The sequence below is a fragment of the Pan troglodytes genome, chromosome 20 (assembly GCF_028858775.2).
Source record: "Pan troglodytes isolate AG18354 chromosome 20, NHGRI_mPanTro3-v2.0_pri, whole genome shotgun sequence".
Lineage (NCBI taxonomy): Eukaryota > Metazoa > Chordata > Mammalia > Primates > Hominidae > Pan > Pan troglodytes.
In genome coordinates, this window is record NC_072418.2 from 10,099,162 (window position 1) to 10,122,498 (window position 23,337).

Consider the following 23,337-nt stretch of genomic DNA (forward strand, 5'->3'; position numbering starts at 1 on the left):
TCCACCGCCTTCCCCTACAGTATTCCAAGGGGCCATTGGACCTCAGAGGCTTCATGTCCTGCATTCTCCGTGTCATAGAGCAGGAAAAAATAAAAACGGGAGATAGAATTCTACTTCAGTTGCTCCTCAATTTGTTTCTTTTTTCTTCTTTTTTTTTTTTTTTGACATGCAGTCTCACTCTGTTACCCAGGCTGGAGTGCAGTAGCGCGATCCTGGCTCACTGCAACCTCTGCCTGCCAGGTTCAAGTGATTCTCCTGCCTCAGCCTTCCGAGTAGCTGGGATTATAGGCACATGCCACCATGCCTGGCTAATTTTTGTATTTTTTTTTAGTAGAGACGGGGTTTCACTATGTTGGCCAGGCTGGTCTCGAACTCCTGGTCTCAAGCAATCGGCTCAATTCAGCCTCCCAAAGTGCTGGGATTACAGGCGTGAGCCACCACATCTGCTTGCTCCCAATTTTCTTTCTTTCTTTTTAACTTTATTTAGTTGGGGTCTTGCTCTGTCACAGTGGCGTGATCTCAGATCATTGCAACCTCCACCTCCCAGGTTCAAGCACTTCTCCCGCCTCAGCCTCCTGAGTAGCTAGGATTACGGGTGTGCACCACCACGCCCAGCAAATTTTTGTGTTTTTGTTTTTGTGGTTTTTTTTTTTTGAGATGGAGTCTCGCTCTGTCGCCCAGGCTGGAGTGCAGTGGCGCAATCTTGGCTCACTGCAAGCTCCACCTCCCGGGTTCACGCCGTTCTCCTGCCTCAGCCTCCCCAGCAGCTGGGACTACAGGCACACGCCGCCACGCCCGGCTAATTTTTTGTATTTTTAGTAGAGACGGAGTTTCACCGTGTTAGCCAGGATGGTCTCGATCTCCTGACCTTGTGATCCGCCTGCCTTGGCCTCCCAAAGTGCTGGGATTACAGGCGTGAGCCACCGTGCCTGGCTGAATTTTTGTATTTTTAATAGAGATGGGGTTTTGCCACGTTGGCCAGGCTGGTCTTGAACTCCTGACCTCAGATGATTCGCCTGCCTTGACCTCCCAAAGTGCTGGAATTACAGGCATGGGCCACCACACCCGGCCAAAGATCTGATGTCCCAACTTTCAAAGGTGGTCTCAGGCATCAGACTCTGGAATTCCCAGCTCCCATGTGCCACACCCAGAGACCAGACCCAGCCAGGCCTCCAAGAAGGGGACAAATGTGGGAGGCCATCATTGCCCCATTTTATTGATGCAGGCTGGACAGGAGGACTCACCACCTGAACTGGGGATACTCAGGTCCTGGGGTGCTGAGGACATGGGGCTGCATCTGGAGAGGGTGCTGTTGGGGTGTACTCCCATCTGGAGAGGGTGCTGTTGGGGTATACTCTCATCTGGAGAGGGTGCTGTTGGGGTATACTCTCATCTGGAGAGGGTGCTGTTGGGGTGTACTCTCATCTGGAGAGGGTGCTGTTGGGGGCACTCCCATCTGGAGAGGGTGCTGTTGGGGTATACTCTCATCTGGAGAGGGTGCTGTTGGGGTATACTCTCATCTGGAGAGGGTGCTGTTGGGGTATACTCTCATCTGGAGAGGGTGCTGTTGGGGGCACTCCCATCTGGAGAGGGTGCTGTTGGGGTATACTCTCATCTGGAGAGGGTGCTGTTGGGGTATACTCTCATCTGGAGAGGGTGCTGTTGGGGTGTACTCTCATCTGGAGAGGGTGCTGTTGGGGGCACTCCCATCTGGAGAGGGTGCTGTTGGGGTATACTCTCATCTGGAGAGGGTGCTGTTGGGGTATACTCTCATCTGGAGAGGGTGCTGTTGGGGGCACTCCCATCTGGAGAGGGTGCTGTTGGGGTGTACTCCTGGGAAGGCAGGGGCCATAGAGGAGCGGGAGATGTGTCAGCTGCGTCCGTTTGGGTGGCAGAAAATGTCACAGGGACCTTTCAGCCACAAAGAGGGTTTAGGCCGTGGTTGGGGGTCTTCAGGGTCTTGCTCTGGGCCTGGCTGTATCCATGCTCAAGAGTGGAGAGGGGCAGAGGGGGCGGGCAGGCGGCCGTCAGGGCCTGGTCTTGAATCAGGTCCCATGGACTCCGCGGAACCTTCGCTGGCTGGCGGCGTGCATGTGGCCAGCCGGTCGCACACCCAGGCGCCCAGCTTACGGTCGCAGAAGGCGTCGTTCCAGCGACCGGAGCCCCACATCATCACGCAGTCCTCGCCCTGGCTCCGGCTGGTGGGCTCCCCTGGAGCCCAGTTGCTGGAGCAAAAGGCTTTGGGTCAGGGGATGGGGCGGGGAGAAGGAGCCCAGTTCCCGGCAGCCCTCTGAGTCTGCACCCTCCCTTCTCACCCCAGATTCCCCATCCTGAGTCTGTGCCTGGGGACCGGTACCTCATTTTGGTGCCCCATACCCTGCAGCCCAAGACTCACCCTTATTTATTTGTTTGTTTGTTTATTTATTTATTTTGTTGAGACAGAATCACTCTGTCGCCCAGGCTGGAGTGCAGTGCGCGATCTCAGTTCACTGCAACCTCCGCCTCCTGGGTTCAAGTGATTCTCCCACCTCAGCCTCCCAAATAGCTGGGATTACAGGCGCCCGCCATCATGACTGGCTAATTTTTGTATTTTTAGTAGAGAGGGGTTTCTCCGTGTTGACCAGGATGGTCTTAAACTCCTGGCAGGTGATCCACCCACCTCGGCCTCCTACAGTGCTGGGATGACAGGCACGAGCCACCCTGCCCGGCCAAGACTCGCCCTTCTAATCTGTGCATGGAACTTCCTCCCTGAGCCCCTTCCTCTATATCCCCTCCTCCAGGTCAGAGAAGCCTTGGCCAGGTCCCCCAGCCCCCACTGGCATCCTCCTCCCCTGCACCCTAGAGACCCTTCTCTCTGAGCCCTCATCCGCTTCCCGGTGGAGTTTATCTAGGGAGCTCCTCCCTCCACGGTATTTCCGCCTCCTCCCCTGGATCCCAGAGGCCCCCTCCTCACCTGTAGTCCACGTGGCTCCCATCCACCCAGATAAACTCCCCCTTCAGGTCCAAGTTCCGAAGGCCAATCCAGGAGCCGGTGTGGCTGGCATGCTTGGTCAGGAAGTCCTGGGGGGCAGGACAGGGCTGGAGGACTGGAGACATGTGCCCGGGGCCTTCCAGCCCACTTCGAGAGGTTGGGTAGAGTGGGGTGGGGGTCCCCCCACCCTCGCCATGCTGCCCACCACCTCTGCAGAGCCCGGGCCCACCTGCTCCTCCGGGCTGTGGATGCTGACCAGCTGCCCTTCCATGTCGTCACAGGCATACCGGGCGTGGACCCACTGCTTGGTGCCCTTGCCGAAGTAGTAGCACTTCCGTTGGAAATTGATCCACTTTTCAGGGCACGTGTTGCACACAAAGCCTGGGGTGGAGGAGAGGCTCGGGGGCGGTGCCAACGGAGGTGCCTTGGGCACCCTGGGCAGACTAGGTGGCAGCGCCCCTCCTAGGGCCACTCCTGGGGTCCCGGCTAAAAGCAGACCCACCCCAGGGCCTAACAGACGGCCTCATGGGCTGTGTTCTCTGCTGGAGCTATGATGCTGACCAGATCCATAGTAGAAGCACCTCAGCCACCATGGCCACAAACACCTTCATGGTTAGCAGAGCACGGTGTCGACCATCAACACCTCAACTACCGTCAGCATCTCCACAAACACCTCATGGCTGGAAGCACCACAAGCACCAACACTGCCACCACACATTCATGTCCAATATGGTCAACACCATGACCACAAACACACTCATGTCCAACAACACTTCAACCACCATCACCACAGACACCTCACGGCTAGAGGTCCCTCAACCACCAGCACCATGACCACAAATGCATTCACGTCCAACAACGCTTCAACCACCATTATCACCACAGACACCTCACAGCTAGAGGCCCCTCAACCATCAACACCACGACCACAAACACACTCATGTCTGACAATAGCTCAACCACCATCATCACCACAGACACCTCATAGCTAGAAGCCCCTCAACCATCAACGCCATGACCACAAACACACTCATGTCCAGTAATATTTCAACCATCGTCATAACCACAGACACCCCACAGGTAGAAGCCCCTCAACCATCAACACCATGACCAGAAACGCATTCATGTCCAACAACACTTCAACCACCAGCACCATCGCTACAAGCACCACCATGGCCAGAAGCACTTCAGTTGTCATTATAATCACCTTAAATCCACCATGGCTTGGGAACTCTTCAGTCACCAAAGCCATGACCACATCACCGGCTCCACAGCCAGCAGCACCTCAGCCACAAATCCCATTATCACAAATGCTTCACAGCGAGCAGAGCATCAATCACTAACACCATCACCATCGCCATCTCATAGTTAGAAGTGCCTCAATTGCCACCAACATCACCATAAATCCATCCATGGCTAGCAACACTTCAATCACCAACATTATCACCCACATCACCAGTTCCACAGCCAGCAGCACCTCAGCCACAAGCACCATCGCCAACAGCACTTTGACCACCCTCATCACCTCAAACACCTCATGCCAACAGCACTTCAACCACCAACACCAGCACCCCAAATACCTCATGGCCAAAAATGCCACCAACACCATCATCACAAATGCCTTATAGACAGCTGAATATCAGTCACCAACATCATCTCCACAAACACCTCCTCAACCACCGTTACATCACCATAAATACACCCATGGCCAGCAACACCTCAGTCACCAACACCATGACCACATTGCCAGTTCCACAGCCAGCAACACTGCAACTGCAAACACTGTCACCACAAACACCTCCCAACTAGAAGCACCTCAACCACCAGCACTATCACCACAAACACATTCATGTCCAACAACACATCAACTACCAACACCATCACCACAAACACATTCACGTCCATCAACACATCAACTACCAACACCATTGTCACAAACACATTCACGTTCACGTCCATCAACACATCAACCACCAACACCATCGCCATGAACACATTCACATCCATGAACACATCAACTGCCAACACCGTCACTATGAACACATTCATGCCCAACAACATATCAACCACCAACACCGTCGCTATGAACACATTCATGCCCAACAACATATCAACCACCAACACTGTCACCACAAACACATTCACGTCCATCAACACATCAACCACCAACACCATCGGCATGAGTACATTCACATCCAACAACACATCAACTACCAACACCAGTGCCACAAACACATTCATGTCCAGCAACACATCAACTACCAACACCATCACCATGAACACATTCATGTCCAACAACACATCAACTACCAACACCATCACCACAAACACATTCACATCCAACAACACATCAACTACCAACACAATCACCATGAACACATTCATGTCCAACAACACATCAACTACCAACACCATTGTCACAAACACATTCACGTCCATCAACACATCAACCACCAACACCATTGGCACAAATACATTCACATCCATCAACATATCAACTACCAACACCATCGCCACGAACACATTCATGCCCAACAACACATCAATTACCAACACCAGCACCACGAACACATTCACATCCATCAACACATCAACCACCAGCACCATCGGCACGAATACATTCACATCCAATAACACATCAACTACCAACACCAGCGCCACGAACACATTCATGCCCAACAACACATAAACCCCTAACACTGTCACCACAAACACCTTACAGCCAGCAGAACGCCAGTCACTAATACCATCAACACTTCGTGGTTAGCAACACCTCAGCTGACGCCAATGTCACCACAAACACCTCATGGCCAGAAGCAGCTCAACCACCAACACCATCATTATAAATACACTCTTGACCATCAATGCTTCAACTGCTGACACCATTACCGTAAATACATCCATGGCCAGCAATACTTCAATCACCAACACCATGACCAGCAGCACGTCAGTGGCCATCACTGTCACCACAAACACATTCATATCCAATAACGCTTCAACCACCATCATCACCACAAACACCTCATAGCTAACAGTGCCTCAGCCACCAACCCCATCATGACAAACACCTCATGGCCAGCAGCACTTCAACCACCAACAAACCCCTCCAAGGTCAGCAACACCTTCATCACCGACATCATTAACAGAGGTACCCACCACCAGCAGCAGCTTATCTCCACCACCCACACCACAGCCAACACCATCTTTACCAACCACACCAGCCATGTCTTCATCACTGGCACCGACAGCAAAACCAGTGCTGTGGCCAGGTCCACCAGCGATTACTTTCCCCAAGCACCATCCCTACCAACAGCCCTGGTCATCATCACTGGCAGAACCCCCCAAACCAGCACTCCTAGCCAATGTCTGGGAAACTGAGATCATTTTCTTCCAGTGGGAGGCTTTGGTCAGGAGAGCCAATGGGATTGCAAGACTAGGTCCCACAATCCCTCTATATGGTCTCTTTCTCCCCTTCCCCCAACCCCAATGAAACTCCCAGACATTGTTGCTATCGCCTCCCAGGTGGGAGGTTAAACCCAGTCTTACTGGATCAAATCTTTCTTGCTTCAAAATAGATTTTCAGCAGTGGTGTGCACCTGTAATCCCAGCTACTTGGGAGGCTGAGGCAGGAGGATCGCTTGAGCCCAGGAGTTTGAGACTAGCCTGGGCAACATAGCAAAAACCCGCTTTAAGAAAGTAGATTTTCCTATAGTGATATGCAGGGAAGGTTCCACTACACGTGGTCAGATGTTTTTCGTTTTGTTTTGTTTTGAGACAGAGTTTTGCTCTGTCTCCCAGGCCAGAGTACAGTGGCGCTATCTCGGCTCACTGCAACCTGCACCTCCCGGGTTCAAGCGATTCTCCTGCCTTAGCCTCCCAAGTAGCTGGGATTACAGGCGTGCACCACCATGCCCAGCTAATTTTTATATTTTTAGTAGAGACGGGGTTTCACCATGTTGGTCAGGCTGGTCTCGATCTCCTGACCTCATGTGATCCACCTGCCTCGGCCTCACGAAGTGCTGGGATTACAGGCATGAGCCACCATGCCCAGCCACAGTTTTTTTTTTTTTTTTTTTTTAAAGAGGTAGGGTCTCATCATGTTGCCCAGGCCAGTCTCGAACTCCTGGGCTCAAGTGATCCTCCTGCCTCGGCCTCCCAAAATGCTGGGATTATAGGCGTGAGCCACCACGCCCACCCTCATGTGGTCAGATTTTTCTAAGGAGCTTAGGGTCTGCAGTAGCTTGAGATGGGTGTGCTTCTCACCCATGAAATGGTAACCAGTACTCAGCCCTCTGGAGGTGCAGCGTTAAAACAGGAAGAGGTGGCCAGGTGCAGTGGCTCATACTTGTAACCCTAGCGATTTGGGAGGCCAAGATGAGAGGATCACTTGACCCCAGGAGTTTGAGGCCGTAGTGAGCCATGATTGTGCCACTGCACTCCAGCCTTGGTGACAGAACCAGGCCCTGTCTCTGAACAACCAAAACAACAACGACAAAAACCCAAATCCCAAAACCAGGAAGAGGACATTTCTGAGCCCTCAAAGAAAACTTCAGGGGAAGGTGTCTTGGTTGTTTGTTACATAGTCACCCAGAGACAACCTCAGAGCCAGGCTCAGATCCCAGGCTGTGGGGCTGGATTTCGGGGAGACTTCAGGGACTGGGGAAGAATTAGGAGGTGACCTGTCAGAAGTTGTCATGGTCCAGAGTGCTCTTCCCCTGTGCCTCTCCCTGAGGGACCACACTGAGGTTTCCAGCTGGGATTCCCAGGGGACGGGACTCCATCACACCTAGCACAGAAACTTCCTCTTCTCTGCCCCAGTTAGGGCAGCTGGGGCTTCCCAGAGGTCAAAGACCAAAAATCAAGGGTGGGGGCATTGGTTGGCGGAATGGCAGGGCTGTAAAACCCCAGTTCCTACCCTACATTAATTTTTTTTCTTCAGAGGCAAGGTCCCACTCTGTTGCCCAGGCTGGAGGGCAGTGGCTCAATCCTAGCTCACTGCAGCCTCAAACTCCTGGGCTCAGGTGATCCTCCCACCTCAGCCTCCCGAGTAGATGAGACTACAGGTACACATCACCACATCTGGCTAATTTTTTCATGTTTTTGTTGAGTCAGGATCTTGCTGTGTTGCCTAGGCTGGTCTCAAACTCCTGGACTCAACTGATCCTCCTGCCTCGGCCTCCCAAAGTGCTGGGACTATAGGCGTGAGCCAGTGCACCTGGTCCCTACCCCGCATTAAGGGTACAGTGACTGAATGTCTGCTCTCTCTGCAGCCTGCTAGCCTCCTGAGGTCAACACTGCCTCCATTACTGCCACCCCTGGGAAAGAGGCCACCATCTCCATTGTCCCATCACTGCAGACATTACCCCCGTCTGGCTCCCTGGCCTGGTCAGACAATCTACCAGGAAGGCTGTGTGTATGAGAATCCTACTAATAACTCCTCACTGGGCCACATCAGGCAGAGGACACCAGCAAGGAGAACCCAGCGAGGGTCAACACTGGACTGCTTTAACGCAGAAGAGGAAAAAAACTGTAGGAGTCTCCAAATCTGTGAAAGGACACAGTTGGAATCAGAAAGAAATTGCCAGGCAAGATGGCTCATGCCTGTAATCTCAGCATTTTGGGAGGCCGAGGCGAGAGGATTGCTGGAGCCCAGGAGTTCAGGACCAGCCTGGGCAACATAGCGAGATCCTGTCGCTACAAAAAATAAAAAAAATTAGCTAGGGCCAGGTGCAATGACTTATGCCTGTAATCCCAGCACTTTGGAAGACTGAGGCAGAAGGATCGCTGGAGTCCAGGAGTTCAAGACCAACCTGGGTAACAAAGTGAGACCCCGTGGCTACAGGAAAATAAAAAATTAGCCTGGTGTGGTGGCACACACTCGTAGTCTCAGCTACTCTGGAAGCTGAGGTGGGAGGATCTCTTGAGCCCAGGAGTTGGAGGCTGCAGTGAGCTATGATTGCACCACTGCATTTCAGCCTGGGCAAAAGAGTAAGACTCCATCTCTCTCTCTCTCTTTTTTTTTTTTTTTTTTTTTTGAGAGAGTCTCGCTCTGTTGCCCTGGAGTGCAGTGGTGCGAAGACAGCATGATCTCAGCTCACTGCAACCTCTGCCTCCCGGGTTCAAGTGATTCTTGTGCCTCAGCCTCCCAAGTAGCTAGGATTACGTATGCCCGCCACCACACCCGGTTAATTTTTTAAAATTTTTATTGAGATGGAGTCTCGCTCTGTCGCCAGGCTGGAGTGCAGTGGCGTGATCTTGGCTTACTGCAACCTCCACCTCCCAGGTTCAAGCAATTGTCCTGTCTCAGCCTCCCGAGTAGCTGGGACTACAGGCACGCACCACTACACCCAGCTAATTTTTGTAGTTTTAGTGGAGATGGGGGTTTCATCATGTTGGTCAGACTGGTCTCGAACTCCTGACCTCAAATAATCTATCCGCCTCGACCTCCCTAAGTGCTGGGATTACAAGCGTGAGCCACTGTGTCCAGCTAATTTTTGTATTTTTAGTGGAGACGGGGTTTCACCATGTTGGTCAGGCTGGTCTCGAACTCCTGACCTCAGGTGATCCACCCGCCTCGGCCTCTCAAAGTGCTGGGATTACAGGTGTGAGCCACCGCGCCTGGCCAAGACCCCTTCTCTTAAAAAATAAAATAAGCGGTGTTTTATGTATGCTCTATGTGTCCTGCTCCATCAGAAACTTAGTCCTATTTCCGTCATCACGCACACCTCTGCCTCGCATCCAAGCACACTCCCCACCCTGCGCTTATATCTTTGTGTCCTCCCAATGACACTCGGGTCACACAAACGTATAGACATGCTGCCTCACGTCACACGTGCGTGCCGTCACATTTGCCAACACACACGAGCCCCAGGTGAGGTCACGCGTCGTCCTGAGCAGAGACTCACACACTCACCGCTGGACATCTGCAACTCCATCCTTAGCTTTGTCACCTCCTCCCGGAGTCTTTGCAGCAAATCTGAAGCTTCGTTCCTCTCGTTCAATTCTTGGGGAGTCGACAAGGGGCGGTGCTCAGAGACCGACTGGCAGGCCCCCTCCTTGTCCGTTCCCTCCCCCATTGCTCCATCCCCTCCCAAGCCTCACCCTGGGACTTGAAGCTGCTCAGATCTGCTTGAAGCCCGTTCAGGTTCCAGGACAGCTCCAAGTCTGGTGTGTGCAGGAGCGCAGGGCTGGTCTCAGGGAGGATGTGTACAGGCCGAGGGTGCCCCCCAAGCCTGGCCCCCCAGCCTCGTGGTTCCCCAGGGCTCTGAGACACTCCCTCCTTCCCACCCAATCTGGATCCATAACCCCGATCCCAGTCTCTCACCCTGAGATTTCAATCTCTGCTGTTCAGCTCGAAGTTCCTCCAGTTCCTGTGAAATCTGCGTGGCTGTTTGCAGGGGAGGGGGCTTCACGGTAAGCAGGTCCTCATTGTCTCCCCCATCTACCCCCACCCATCCCTTGGCCTCTTTGCCTGGGTTCTTGGAACCACCTGCTCAGTTTGCAGTTCCCGGGTGTCGGGGGTGGGGCACAGTGAGTCTTAATGCTCTGGGTCCAGGAAGTCATGCAAGACCCCCTCGCTTTTTCCCCTGCAACCCCAACTCCAGGAGTCACTCACACTGGGATTTCTGCGCCATCTGGTCACCGTGGTGGCTTTCCAAGTTCTTGGAAACTTGAGAGACTGGAGCGGCGGGAGAGAAGAGATATCCCAGGAACCTCAAAGGCAGGTCCTTGGACCCCGCCTATGCCCTAGGCTCAGGGACCCTCTCACATAGTCACAACAGCTGCTGTTGCTGTTTGTTCATTTACTGGAGCAGGAGGAGTGTACTCAGGAAGGTATATGCAAGAATATAATGAACCTGTGTACCTCTCCCTCACCCAGGATTAACTATAAAAGCAATAGGCAACTATCAGGGTACTTCACAAATCTTAGAGCTTGTTTCTGTCTCACGGCACTAAAAGTATGCCCATTTTACAGATGAGGAAATGGAGGCACAAAGCAGTTACAAAATCCTTACGCTACAGATGCTTAAGGCTGCCAACTTACAATGGCTCAACTTACAATAGCTCGAGTTACAATGGCTCGACTTTACAATGGTCTGAAACCAATATGCGTTTAGTGGAAACCTTAACTCTCTTGCAATGCTGGGCAGTGGTAGGGAGCCAAAGCCTTCAGCCAGCCACACAGTTTTGACTTAAACTATTTTCAACGTACTTTGCGCTTATGGGGACATAACCCCATTGCAAGCAGAAGAGCATCTGTATTAGGATGCTATCAGGCACTTTTCCAAGCTTCCCTGGGTCCCCGCCTTCCCTAGGACAGGGAGCAACTTAGGTTGACCTTCAGTTCCTTAGCGAGGGGACACTGAGGCCCAGAGAGGAGCGGGATGAGAGCTGGGCATCCTAACCCTCACCCCCACCCCCTCCACCTTGACCCCTTCATACCGTTCCGGGCAGCCCTCTCTTCCAGCTGTTTTAGACTCTGTGTGGTGTCCCAGTCTGGGGAGGGGGAGAGAAGAGGAGTGGAGAGGGGGGATTGTCAGTGCCCCCACCTGCCTGCACCCCACCTCCCAGCTGGGGATGGAGGTCTTGAGTATAAGCCATGGAGGTGCTGAAAGGGTGGAGGACAGGGAAGCTGGGTGTGGGGTGAGGGGCTCTGGAGGGTGGGGGATGGGAAAGGGCTGGCAGTGGAAAGATGGGAGGCAGGATGGGAAAATTGGGTTTTGAGAGGATGCGTTGGGCTCCCCCAGCTCTGAGATGGGGGTGAAGGAGGGAACACAGAAGGGGCCCATGAGTTGGGGGGACCACATGGAGCTGGGGGTGTCCTCACGCCACAGGAGAAGCAGAGTCAGCAGCCCAGCCCACAGAGCGGCGGTCACCAGCCCCAGCAGCACGATCTGAGTCCCGCGCCTGCAACACCGCCTCCTGGGAAGCTCCTCGATCTCTGCCGGGGGTGGAGGGACTGACTATGGGTGCAGGGTGAAGCTGGATGCTGGCCCTGTCCGTCTCTCCATTAACCAGAGCCCCCGACAGCCTGGGAGCTTGTCCAGAGCCCACACTGAAGCAGAGGGTCTCAGTGGACCCCCAGCTCCATTTGCACAGCTTCCTTACCTGACTCAGAGCTGGGTCACTGTCCACAGAGACAGATCTGGGACCAAGAGCTAAGACTCCCTCAGCCCCCACAACTAATGCCAGGCCCCCAGCTTCACTTCCAGAAGACTAGGTCCTGCTTTTTCCTTTCCCTCTGACCCCCAGCGCCCACCCTTACACCTCTGCACCTGTCCCCAACCTGGAGTCCCTTCCCTAAACCCAGGACACTGAGTCCCAATTCTTCCCCAACATTGGAGCCACTCCCCAGCCGCTTTCCCAGGTGTCATCCAACATCCAGACCTCCAAAGCTCTCCCAGGCCCCACCCAAAGGTCTATCTGGATGTCCCACCCCAAGCCCCTGGCCCTTTGCACTCACCCTGGCTTGGAGGATTCATTATGCTAAATTCTGCTTGTTCCAAGTTCCTGTTCTATTTGGCCTCTGACTCTATTGGGCTCCCAGCTCCCTAGCTGGAGCCGTTTTTTTTTTGTTTTTTTTTTTTCTTTTTCTTTTTCTTTTTTTGTCAGGAGGGTGTTGAATCAGAAAAAGGAGGGGCCCTCAATTTTCCACTCCTTCCTGGCTCTGTGCCAGGAAAGTCAGTCCAGCCTCACCTCCTTACTCACACCAGTCCCTTTCTTAGAAATTCATCCTCTTTCCCAGAGAGGGACTGGGGAGCCGCCCCTTCTCTTCTGGGTGAAAGGCAGTAGCTAAGGGTCATTGCTTCTGCCAATGTTAGAACCAGAGAGTCCTCCTACCTGAATATTGACCTTCCTCCATGGCGGTCCTGCTTGGATTCTCCCGATGATGGCGCACTCACTCCCTGACAACGCAGTCCACTCAGCGGGCACAATCACAGCTCTGGCTGATTTGAGATTTAATGATGGTTAGGGTGAGGCGTCAAACCCTAGTTACCAGCGCAGGATAGCATCTGGGACTTGGTGGGACTCAGCGGCCATTTGCTGATTTTGTTTAGTCTACAATCTGGACTCACTAGCGTGGTTAGCGGGGAGACACAGCTGGTGTGGAGAGATAGCAGCCTGAGATCAGAAGTGGGGCACTCCAGAGCCCATCACACTTGAGCTACACAGCAGGTGCACCCATGAGATCTTGACAAATGGCTTAATTAACCTGGAAACTTCTTTCCTCATTCGTAAAATGATGATACCGAGAACACCTATACTGTTGGTTAGTGATCTGTGCTAAAAATATCACCAGCTTTTATTATAATTGCCTTGCCTGTGTGACCTCAGCCAAGGATTCAACCATTCTCAGCCTCAGTTTTCCCCTCTGTAAAATGGGCTGATGACAGCACCCAACTCATGAGGCCAAGATAGGATCCAATGAGATCACAGCATACCTGAGGTTTTTGGTGCCGGGCTGCGCACAGTGGGTCTTCAGATTCTAAACATTTATGAAACATCTACTCTGTGTCACGTCCCACTGAGAAATGCTAAGAGCCCATAACCCAGGCCTCAGCCTTCTCCTCTGCCAATGTCCCCAGGGCATCTGTAAACTGCTCTGACTTTATTTATTTATTTATTGAAATGGAGTCTCGCTCTGTTGCCCAGGCTGGAGTGCAGGGGCACGATCTCGGCTCACTGCAACCTCCACCTCCTGGGTTCAAGCGATTCTCCCGCCTCAGCCTCCCGAGTAGCTGGGACTATAGGCACGTGCCACCACGACCAGATAATTTTTGTATTTTTAGCAGAGACGGGGTTTCACTATGTTGGCCAGGCTAGTCTCAAACTCCTGACCTCATGATCCGCCCGCCTCGGCCTCCCAAAGTGCTGGGATTACAGGCGTGAGCCACTGTGCATGGCCTATTTTTTTATTTTTTGAGATGGAGTCTCGCTCTGTCACCCAGGCTGGAGTGCAATGGCACCATCTTGGCTCACTGCAACCTCCACCTCCCGGGCTCAAGTGATTCTCCCGTCTTAGCCTCCCAAGTAGCTGGGACTACAGGCACCCACCACCACACCTGGCTAATTTTTGTATTTTAGTAGAGACAGGGTTTCACCATATTGATCAGGCCAGTCTCGAACTCCTGACCACAGGTGATCTGCCCTCCTCAGCCTCCCAAAGTGCTAGGATTACAGGCGTGAGCCACTGCGCCCGACCAAGTCCTCTGACTTTAAAGCATCTACTATGTGCTGAGGAGCATGGGACTTGGGGTCCTTCAGGCCTGGAGGTCACGGGCTACCTTCTTTTGCTGCTTGACTATAGGTAAGTCCCTTCTCTCGGAGCCTCAGGGAGGTGGGGTGTGGCGCGGCCAGGCTCTGATTAGCGGCAGCTCAAGCTGGCCCTTTTGACATTGTGAGAGGAACCCAGAGACCATCCTGGGACTGGAACTGTCCAGGGAGGCAGCTGGACAGACCTGAGCCCGAGTCCTGGCTTCTCCCTGGATGAGCAGCTCAGTTTGCTCATCTGTAAATTGGGAGTATTCAAAGCACCAGCACACAGTAGGTGCTCAGTAAACCTACTGGCAGGATGCTGGGGGAGTGTCCTCATTTTGTGGGGCCTCTCTCAGTGGAACTGAGGTTCCAAGAGGGTAAGTCATTTGTCCCCGTCACGCAGTGGTGGGACTGGAACTCAAACCCGGGACCCTTGACCTGGGAGCCCATTTGCTCAATCATCTGGAGACATAATCTCATGGTGGGGTGTCTACTGGTAAGTGCCGGGTGGCAGGATCCCAACTCCAGGCCGTCCTTCCAACCCAAGAGGTCCTGCCTCTGCCTAGAGTCTTCCATGGCTCCCCAGGGCCCTCTATGATCGGCCCAGCGCACTCACCAAGCTCATCTCAGACCAGATGGCCTGCTTTCACTTCCCCAAATCAGGGACTCGAATGCCTCGAGATTCTGTCCACACTGCGGCCCCCACCCCCGCCCCCTCACCACCCACCACCTCCCTTCTCTGGCTGTGACCTCCTCCTGGTCATCCCTTGAGGCTCAGCCCAAGGTCGTTTCTTCCAAGGGCGCTTCGATCTCCACTTCCCATGGCCAACCCCCGACACACCAGATACGTACTCACTTAGTGGAGTTTGGAGCCTGTGTCTGTCCTCCTAGTGTGTTGGGGTCGACCAGAGCGATTGGCAGGGACCGTCAGAGACAGAGGTTTAAGCAGGAAGAGAGACACTTTCTTCTGAAAGTAGAGCCACTGACAGCTTCTATTTTCATAGACCTAAATATGGGCTTGCCACCCGGATAACATTACACGCATGGCCTCTCCTGGTGCTCCCCACACCCGGGTGAAGTCCGTGTTATTATTATCTCCATTTCTCAGGTAAGAGAATTGGGTGAGAACTAGAGATGTTAAGCAGCAAGTTCCCAAAGGGCTGAAGGAGGTGAGTGGTAGCATCAAGATGTGAACCACTGTTACTGCACACTGAATCATTATACCACTATGGCCGATCACAGAGGGCCCTGGGGAGCCACGAAAGGCTCTAGGCAGAGGCAGGGCCTCTTGGGTTAGAAGGACGGCCTGGAGTTGGGATCCTGCCACCCGGCACTTACCAGCAGACACCCCACCATGAGATTAAGTCTCTTGATGATTGAGCAAATAGGCTCCCAGGTCAAATGTCCCAGGTTTGAGTCCCAGCAAGAAAAAACGGAAGAGGAGAGAGAGGCAGAGGAAGGGGGAAAAAAGACAGAAGGAAGGAGAGGGAGAAGGAGGAGTAGGAGGGAAGGAGGGAAGCGAGGGAAAAAGAAAGATACGTGAGATAATATTCAGGTCAAATATGGACAGTTTTGGCTGGGCACGGTGGCTCACGCCTGTAATCCCAGCACTTTGGGAGGCTGAGGTGGGAGGATCACTTGAGCCTGGGAGTTCAAGACCAGCCTGGACAACATAGCAAGCCGTTGTCTCTACAAAAACTATAAAAACTAGCAGGGCATGGTGGTGCATGCCTGTGATCCCAGCTACTGGGGAGGCAGAGGTGAGTGGATCACTTGAACCCAGGAGTTCAAGATCAGCCTGGGCAACATAGTGAGATGAAAGAAAGAAAGAGAGAGAGAAAGAGAGAGGGAGAGACCGGGCACAGTGGCTCACGCCTGTAATCCCAGCACTTTGGGAGGCCGAGGCAGGTGGATCACCTGAGGTCAGGAGTTCAAGGCCAACATGGTGAAACCCTGTATCTACTGAAAATACAAAAAAAAAAAAAAAAATTAGCCGGGCATGGTGGTGGGCACCTGTAATCCTAGCTACTCGGGAGGCTGAGGCAGGAGAATCGCTTGAATCCGGGAGGCAGAGGTTGCAGTGAGCCGAGATCACGCCATTGCATTCCAGCTTGGGCAACAAAAGCTAAACTCTGTCTCACAAAAATAAAAAAAAAGAAAAGAAAAAAGAAAGAAAAACAGAAAAGAAACACCAAACTCCATCCCAGCCCCATCCTGGAACTAAGACTTCATCCCCATGTCCTCACAACATGGCCCAGCTGGACTTATTCCCAAGCTTCCTCCTCCTCCTCCTCCTGTGTCCCCATTGGTGGGACAGTCCGTCCATCCACCCAGACACCCCGGCCCAGGCCCAGGCCTTGTCCAAGCACTTCCGGATCTTCCACCCCACCGCTCACCCAGCACCAGGGCCTGGCTCGTCTCAAAAAAATAACCTGCTTCTCCCCATCCCCACAGCTGCTCCCTCTTCCCCCTGGACCAGGTGACATCCCCCTCTTAGGGTTCCCCCTGCCTGGTTTGCCTTGTCCCTGGGACAGCCTCCTCCATGGCCTCCCCACTCTCATCCTGCCCCCATGACAGCCTTCCTTGGGGCTCTACCTCCTGTCTTGCTCCCCAAAACAGACCCTCCAGGGTCCTCACTCCCACCTGGCCACCACGGCAGACCCCCCTTAGGGTCCCCAACCCGAACTGCCCCCATGACAAATCCCCCAGTGACCCCACCCTGGCTTGGCCTCAAATGCTGTCCCTATGTCCACCCAGCAGCCCCCAGCCACCTCTCCAATGCTCAGCGGCCAACTCTTTCCCTTCCTTTTTGATTTTTTTTCTTTTTTTGAGACAGAGTCTTGCTGTGTCATCCAGGCTGGAGTACAGTGGCGAGATCTCAGCTCCCCATAACCTCTGCCTCCCGGATTCAAGTGATTCTCCTGCCTCAGCCTCCCAAGTACCTGGGATTACAGGCACGTGCCACTACACCTGGCTAATTTTTTGTATTTGTAGTAGAGATGGGGTTTCACCAAGTTGACCAGGCTGGTCTTGAACTCCTGGTCTCAAGTGATCCACCCACGTCGGCTTCCCGAAGTGTTGGGATTACAGGCATGAGCCACCGCACCCGGCCCCTCCCTCACTTCCTTACCATCTGGGTCCTCGGCCATTACCCCAGATCAAGGTGGAGGGGACATTTTGGGACCCAAAATGAACAGCCTCAGACCACCAGAGTCAGTCATTCACTCAACAGGCATGCACCAAGGGCCACTCGGTCCAGGGTGACAGACAAGGCAGCATGGTCCCAGCTGTTCTGGAGTGCAGGGTCCAGGGGACATTTCAGCCGGGCCCCTCCCTGACACGGTGGGAACGTCCAGCCCTAGTGGATGGCCCAGCCCAGCCCCCTCCTGGTTGGGAGGTGGGTTGTAGGGGCACAGGGGGGTGTCTTCTGGAGTGAGAGACATGGGAGGTAGCCCACCCAGGAGTGGAGATTTGGAGTTCCCCAGTTGAGAGTGGGGAGGGTGTTAAGGATCAGGGGACACATTTTGGGAAGGATGAGGAGGGTGGGCAAAGTGCCAAGGGGTCTTAGTATATAGAAATCTAGGTGGCATAGTGGCTAGGGCTGCAGATGCCTGACCCACACTACCTGTGTTCAAATTCCTGGTTCTTCCATTGAAGTGCTGTGTGACCTTTGGCAAGTCACCTAACCTCTCTGTGCTTCACATAAGGCAGCATTGATCACCAAAGCATCAAATTCCTAGGGTGGTGGTGAAAATTAGATGTGTTAATATGCACACAAGACACTAAGAACTGTGTCCGGCTGGGCGTGGTGGCTCACGCCTGTCATCCCAACACTTTGGGAGGCTGAGGCGAGTAGATCACCTGAGGTCAGGAGTTTGAGACCAGCCTGGCCAACACAGTGAAACCCCATCTCTACCGAAAAGTGCAAAAATTAGCCAGAAGTGGTTCCGGGTGCCTGTAATCCCAGCTACTCGGGAGGCTGAGGCAGGAGAATCGCTTGAACCTGGGAGGCGGAATTTGCAGTGAGCTGAGATTGCGCCATTGCACTTCAGCCTGGGCGATCCCAAAAAACAAACAAACAAACAAATTCCTGTGCCCAGCATCCATTGCTACTAAATTAAACTATACAACAAAATTGTCCATATTTTTTTTTAGAGACAGGGTCTCACTCTGTCTCCCAGGCTGGAGTCCAGTGGTGCCATCTCAGCTCACTGCAGCCTCAACCTCCTGAGGTTCAAGAGATCCTCCTACTTTCTCCTCCTGAGTAGCTGGGACCACAGGCACGCACCACCACGCCTGGTTAATTTTTTAAATTTTTGGTAGCGATGGGGTCTCACTATGTTGCCCAGGCTGGTCTCAAACTCCTGGGCTCAAGTGATCCTCCTGCCTCAGCCTCCCAAAGTGCTGGGATTACAGGCATGAGTCACTGTGCCCAGCTGGAATTTGGTGTTTCTGAGTTCTACAAGCCCAGGTGCCCCAGCCCAACCCCACCGGCTCCATCATGTCCTTCCCAGGGGTGAAAGCCCCCTGCCTGCTGGGTTCCTGCCAACACTCAGCTCAAACACTAGGATGCTTTGGGGCCCCAAGGACCCAGTCACGGGACTGCCCCACCCGCTTCCCCTCTGCGGTATTAACACGCCTCTTGCTCACTTCGGGGGAAAAACAGAAAATTGTGCGGATGTGGGCCCCAGATCTGTGGGTGTCGGTTCTTCTTTCAGATTTGGGATCCTCTGCATGTTGGGGGAGGCCGCGTCTCGCTCCTCGTTTGACCTAGGTCAGAATTCAACAGGAAGGAGTTTAGGGTGTCCAGCAACAACAACCCTCAACCATCTCCATCTGAGCTCTTATCCCAGCCCCGGCCCTGACCGTAACCCCAGCTCAACTACAACTCGATCCCCTCACCCCACGATGCTCTGATCCCAGCCCTAACCTCTGCTCTGCACAGGACGGAGGCACTTCCGCGGCTCTAATCACAGAACTCCCACACCTGGGACAGGGCCTGGCGCTGTGTCCCAACGGGATGGAGCCTGGCAACCCTGACTCTAACCCCATCCCGACACAGCCCTGGGCTTTCCTACCTGTTTAACCTCTCCTGGGGTTACGAAGGGGAGAAGGAAAGGGTGCAGGGGTGGGAAGGAAGGGCAGTAGGTGTGTCAAATCCAGGGGGGCTTCCAGGAGGAGGTGTGTTCAAAGCTGGGTCTCTCCCACACTGCACTGTTGACTTTGGGGCTGATGATTCCTCGCTGGGATGCTGTCCTGTGTATTGTTGGATGTTTAGAAGCATCTCTGGCCACTAGTCACTAAAAGAGTCACCGTGGTTGAGAAGCGCTGCTTTGAAAACATGATTCCTAGATCACGCTTTATTTTGTTTTCATTGTGGCAAAATATACATAACATAAAATTTACCATCGTAGCCATTTCTGAGTGCACCGTTCAGCAGCGTGAAACACATTCACACTGTTGTGCAACCATTACCGCCATCCGTCTCCGGAACTTTCTCATCTTCCCAAACTGAAACCATGTCCCCATGAAACACTCACTCCCTATTTACCCAACCGCAGCCCCCATGACAGCTCCCCTTAGGGTCCTCACCCCCACCAGACCTTCATGACAGCCTCCTTTAGGGTCTCCCTGAAACCCCTCCTCTGTGTCTTCCCTGAACCGCAACCACCTGCCCATATCTTCTCTCCGCCTACAACCATCCATGGCTCCCTTCTGCCCTGGGCCCAAAGCTCCAGCTTCCCCATGTCCTGGAGTTCAAGGGTCCTGCCGGCTCAGGCCTGGCAGCTGGTCTCTTCAGCCACGCCCATACCTCTTCCTCCAAGACTCCACAGAATGCCTTAACTTGACACAATTCGGAAACACCAGGCTGTCTCCAAGCCTTCGCACGGGCAGCTGCTGCCTAAAGTGCTGAGCCAACCCGCAGCACCAATTTGTATGGAAGCCTCCCTGCCACCCCTCCCTTGCCACCCATAGTCCTAAGGCCCCCTCTTTTCCCAGCCTTGAGCTCCTGCACTGGATGGGCCCCTCCTGGGACTGGGGGCTCCCCAGGGGCAGGACCTATGCCCCACTCCTAGAAGGGCCAGGAGGGCGGCCCTGAATCACAGTCACATGCACCCCTTTCCCTCCGCTTCCCGACCCCCACTCAGGCAGAGAGCCGGTCAACAGGAAGAGGAAAGGGGTGTGTGGGATGAGAAGAGCCTGGATGTGCACTTTTGTCTTCCGGGAACCTCGGGATCTGGAGCCCAAACCTAGGCTGTTTTTTTGGTGTGGATTGTGGCAGTGGGGTGGGGAGAGCTTGGGGGCACTGGTATGTGTGGCTGGGAGTCCTCAGGCTAAGAGGGGACACAGAGATGGGGTTGTCCACACCCTTCCCTCCAGAGGGCCCCCCAGAACTCCAGGAGGGGGGTCCTGGACCACTCATTGCCTCCCTGCCCCCTCCCCTCAAGGCCCCAGGATACTTCTAGGGACCAGAGAGCTGAGCCAGCAGGTCCTGAGGCTTCTGAGAGCAGCCCAGGCCCAGCCTGGGAGATTTGGGGATTTCTTTCCAAGAACGCCCTCAGAGACCCTGAAATCCTGGACTCCGGGCTCCACCCTCACAGACCCAGGCCTTCAACTTCCTGGAGACCCAGGAAGCCAGGCCCCCAGACCCCACCCTCAGGGACTCAGGCTAAGTTCCCTAAGGATCAGGAAGACAGGCCCCCAAACCCCATCTTCAGGAACTCAAATTCCCAGCCCTTCAGGGACCTAGGAGGTTAGGACTCCAGCCTCTCAATCCCTGAGAGCCCAAGCCTCCAGCCCCATAGGGACCCAGGAAGCCAGGCCCCAAGACCCCATCCTCAGGGACCCAGGCTTAGCCTCTTTTTTTTTTTTTTTTCAGATGGAGTCTCGCTCTGTCGCCCAGGCTGGAGTGCAGTGGTGCGATCTCGGCTCACTGCAACCTCCACCTCCCAGGTTCAGGCGATTCTCCTGCCTTAGCCTCCCGAGTAGCTGGGATTACAGTCACCCACCACCACACCGAGCTAATTTTTGTATTTTTAGTAGAGATGGGGTTTCACCAAGTTGGCCAGGCTGGTCTTGAACTCCTGACCTCAGGTGATCCACCCACCTCGACCTCCCAAAGTGCTGGGATTACAGGCGTGAGTGAGGCTTAGTATCTTAAAGACACAGGAATCCAGGCCTCCAGACCTCATCCTCAGGGACCCAGGCCCCCAGACCCCCTAGGGACTTTGGTGTGGGATCGTGTGTTTTTCTCCTCCGTCCCTGCTGATCTCATGCCGGTTTCTGGGTCTGCCAGGACAGTGGCGGGTGCTGCTGCTTTGCTGGACACACCTGGTCACTGCCACCACTGTGTAACCCCTGATGTGGGTAACTAAAGGCCATGGGTTCCCAGCCCAGCTGCACCCCTTTACCTGCTGTGTGACTTAATCCTCTCTGGGCCCCAGTTTCCTCGTCTGTAAAATCTCTCACATAGGTTGCTGTGTGCATAAAGCCTTCAGCTCAATGCCAGATATAGGGAGGCTCTAAAAATGGGAGCATTTTTAGTGCAATTTCCTGAAAAATATCTCTCACATAATTAAGCAGCTCCCAATCCGGCAGCCAGCAAGGCCCTGTGTGGCTGACACCTTCTCCTCTGTATTGCCCCCTCTGTATGCCCCTCCAGTGACAATGGCCTGCCTTTCTGTTTTATTTTTGGAGAGATGGTCTCACTCTGTTGCCCAGGCTGGAGTGCAGTGCAGTGGTATGATCACGGCTCACTGCATCCTTGACCTCCTGGGCTCAGGCGATCCTCCCACCTCAGCCTCCTGAGTAGCTTGGGCCACAGGCACATGCCACCTGCCCAGCTAATTTTAAAATTATTTTGTAGGCCGGGCGTGGTGGTTCACGCCTGTAATCCCAGCACTTTTGGAGGCCGAGGTGGGCGGGTCACGAGGTCAGGAGATCGAGACCATCCCGGCCAACATGGTGAAACCCCATCTCCACTAAAAATACACAAATTAGCTGGGCATGGTGACATATGCCTGTAATCCCAGCTACTCGGGAGGCTGAGGCAGGAGAATCACTTGAACCCAGGAGGCAGAGGTTGCAGTGAGCCGAGATCGTGCCACTGCACTCCAGCCTGGCAACAGAGCAAGATCTCCACCTCAAAAAAAAAAAAAATTGTTTTCTTGTAGAGACGAGGGTCTCGCTATGTTGCCCAGGCTGGTCCCCAGCTACCGGCCTTAAGCAATCCTCCTGCCTCGGCTTCCCAAAGCGTTGGGATTACAGGCATGAGCCAACATGTCCTGCTCTTCCTTCATCTTCACAGCCAGAAGCACAGCCTCTTCCAATCTCTCTCTGACTCTCATCCTCCTGCCTCCTCTTGTAAGGACTCTGTGATGACATTGGGCCACCTGGATAATCCAGAGTGATCTCCCATCTCAAGACCCTTAACGTAATTCCATCTGCAGAGCCCCATTTGCCATGTAAGGTAACCTGTTCACAGGTTCCCAGGATTAGAATGTGGACATCTTTGGGGAGGTGTTATTCAGCTGACCACTATAGCCTAGGAGACAGATGTTGTTATTATTATTATTATTTGTTTTTGAGAGGAGTCTCGCTCTATTGCCCAGGCTGGAGTGCAGTGGCCTGATCTCGGCTCACTGCAGCCTCCGTGTCCCAGGTTCAGGCGATTCTCATGCCTCAGCCTTCACAGTAGCTGGGACTACAGGCATGCACCACCATGCCCGGCTAATTTTTGGTAGAGACGGGGTTTCCCTATGTTGGCCAGGCTGGTCTCGAACTCCTGGCCTCAAATAATCCACCCGCCTCAGCCTCCCAAAGTGCTGGGGTTACAGGAGTGAGCCACCGTGCCCGGCCCAAACTCTGGGCTTTTTGTTGGCATCTGCTACATTCATCCTTTTGAGCTGTGTCTGGCTCTGGGGACACAGGAAAGGTAAGAATCCTCATGGGGTTTGGGGGACAGGCCTGACGAGGAGACTCTGACTGCCCCCGCTTCTTTGGAGAGCACCCTGGGGACTTCCCCACACTCCCCAGCCTTCCTAGGAAGAAGCCCTCGGGATCTGAGGGGGTTTCCTGGGATCAGGGGGAGAGGGGTGAGAGGCTGATAA

General features: G+C 53.8%; 1 protein-coding gene across 9 annotated transcripts; it reads right to left on the reverse strand.

The window, feature by feature from the left end:
• Positions 1–1,171: 1,171 nt before the first annotated feature.
• On the reverse strand, positions 1,172–16,677 carry FCER2 (Fc epsilon receptor II). Of its 9 annotated transcripts, none has more exons than XM_016934886.4 (11): positions 15,084–16,677; positions 12,812–12,918; positions 11,799–11,912; positions 11,414–11,467; positions 10,587–10,649; positions 10,296–10,358; positions 10,073–10,135; positions 9,885–9,974; positions 3,201–3,352; positions 2,954–3,060; positions 1,172–2,225 (listed from the first exon to the last, which is right to left on the reverse strand). In XM_016934886.4, the coding sequence occupies exons 2-11, from the start codon at positions 12,831–12,833 to the stop codon at positions 1,988–1,990; spliced, it is 966 nt and encodes a 321-aa protein (XP_016790375.2). In that variant the 5' UTR covers positions 12,834–12,918; positions 15,084–16,677; the 3' UTR covers positions 1,172–1,987. The 9 variants fall into 9 exon arrangements, with proteins under 9 accessions (XP_016790375.2, XP_016790374.2, XP_016790376.2 ...); XM_016934885.4 differs by having other exon boundaries at positions 15,080–15,418; XM_016934887.4 differs by having other exon boundaries at positions 12,812–12,914; positions 15,084–15,241.
• Positions 16,678–23,337: the final 6,660 nt, after the last annotated feature.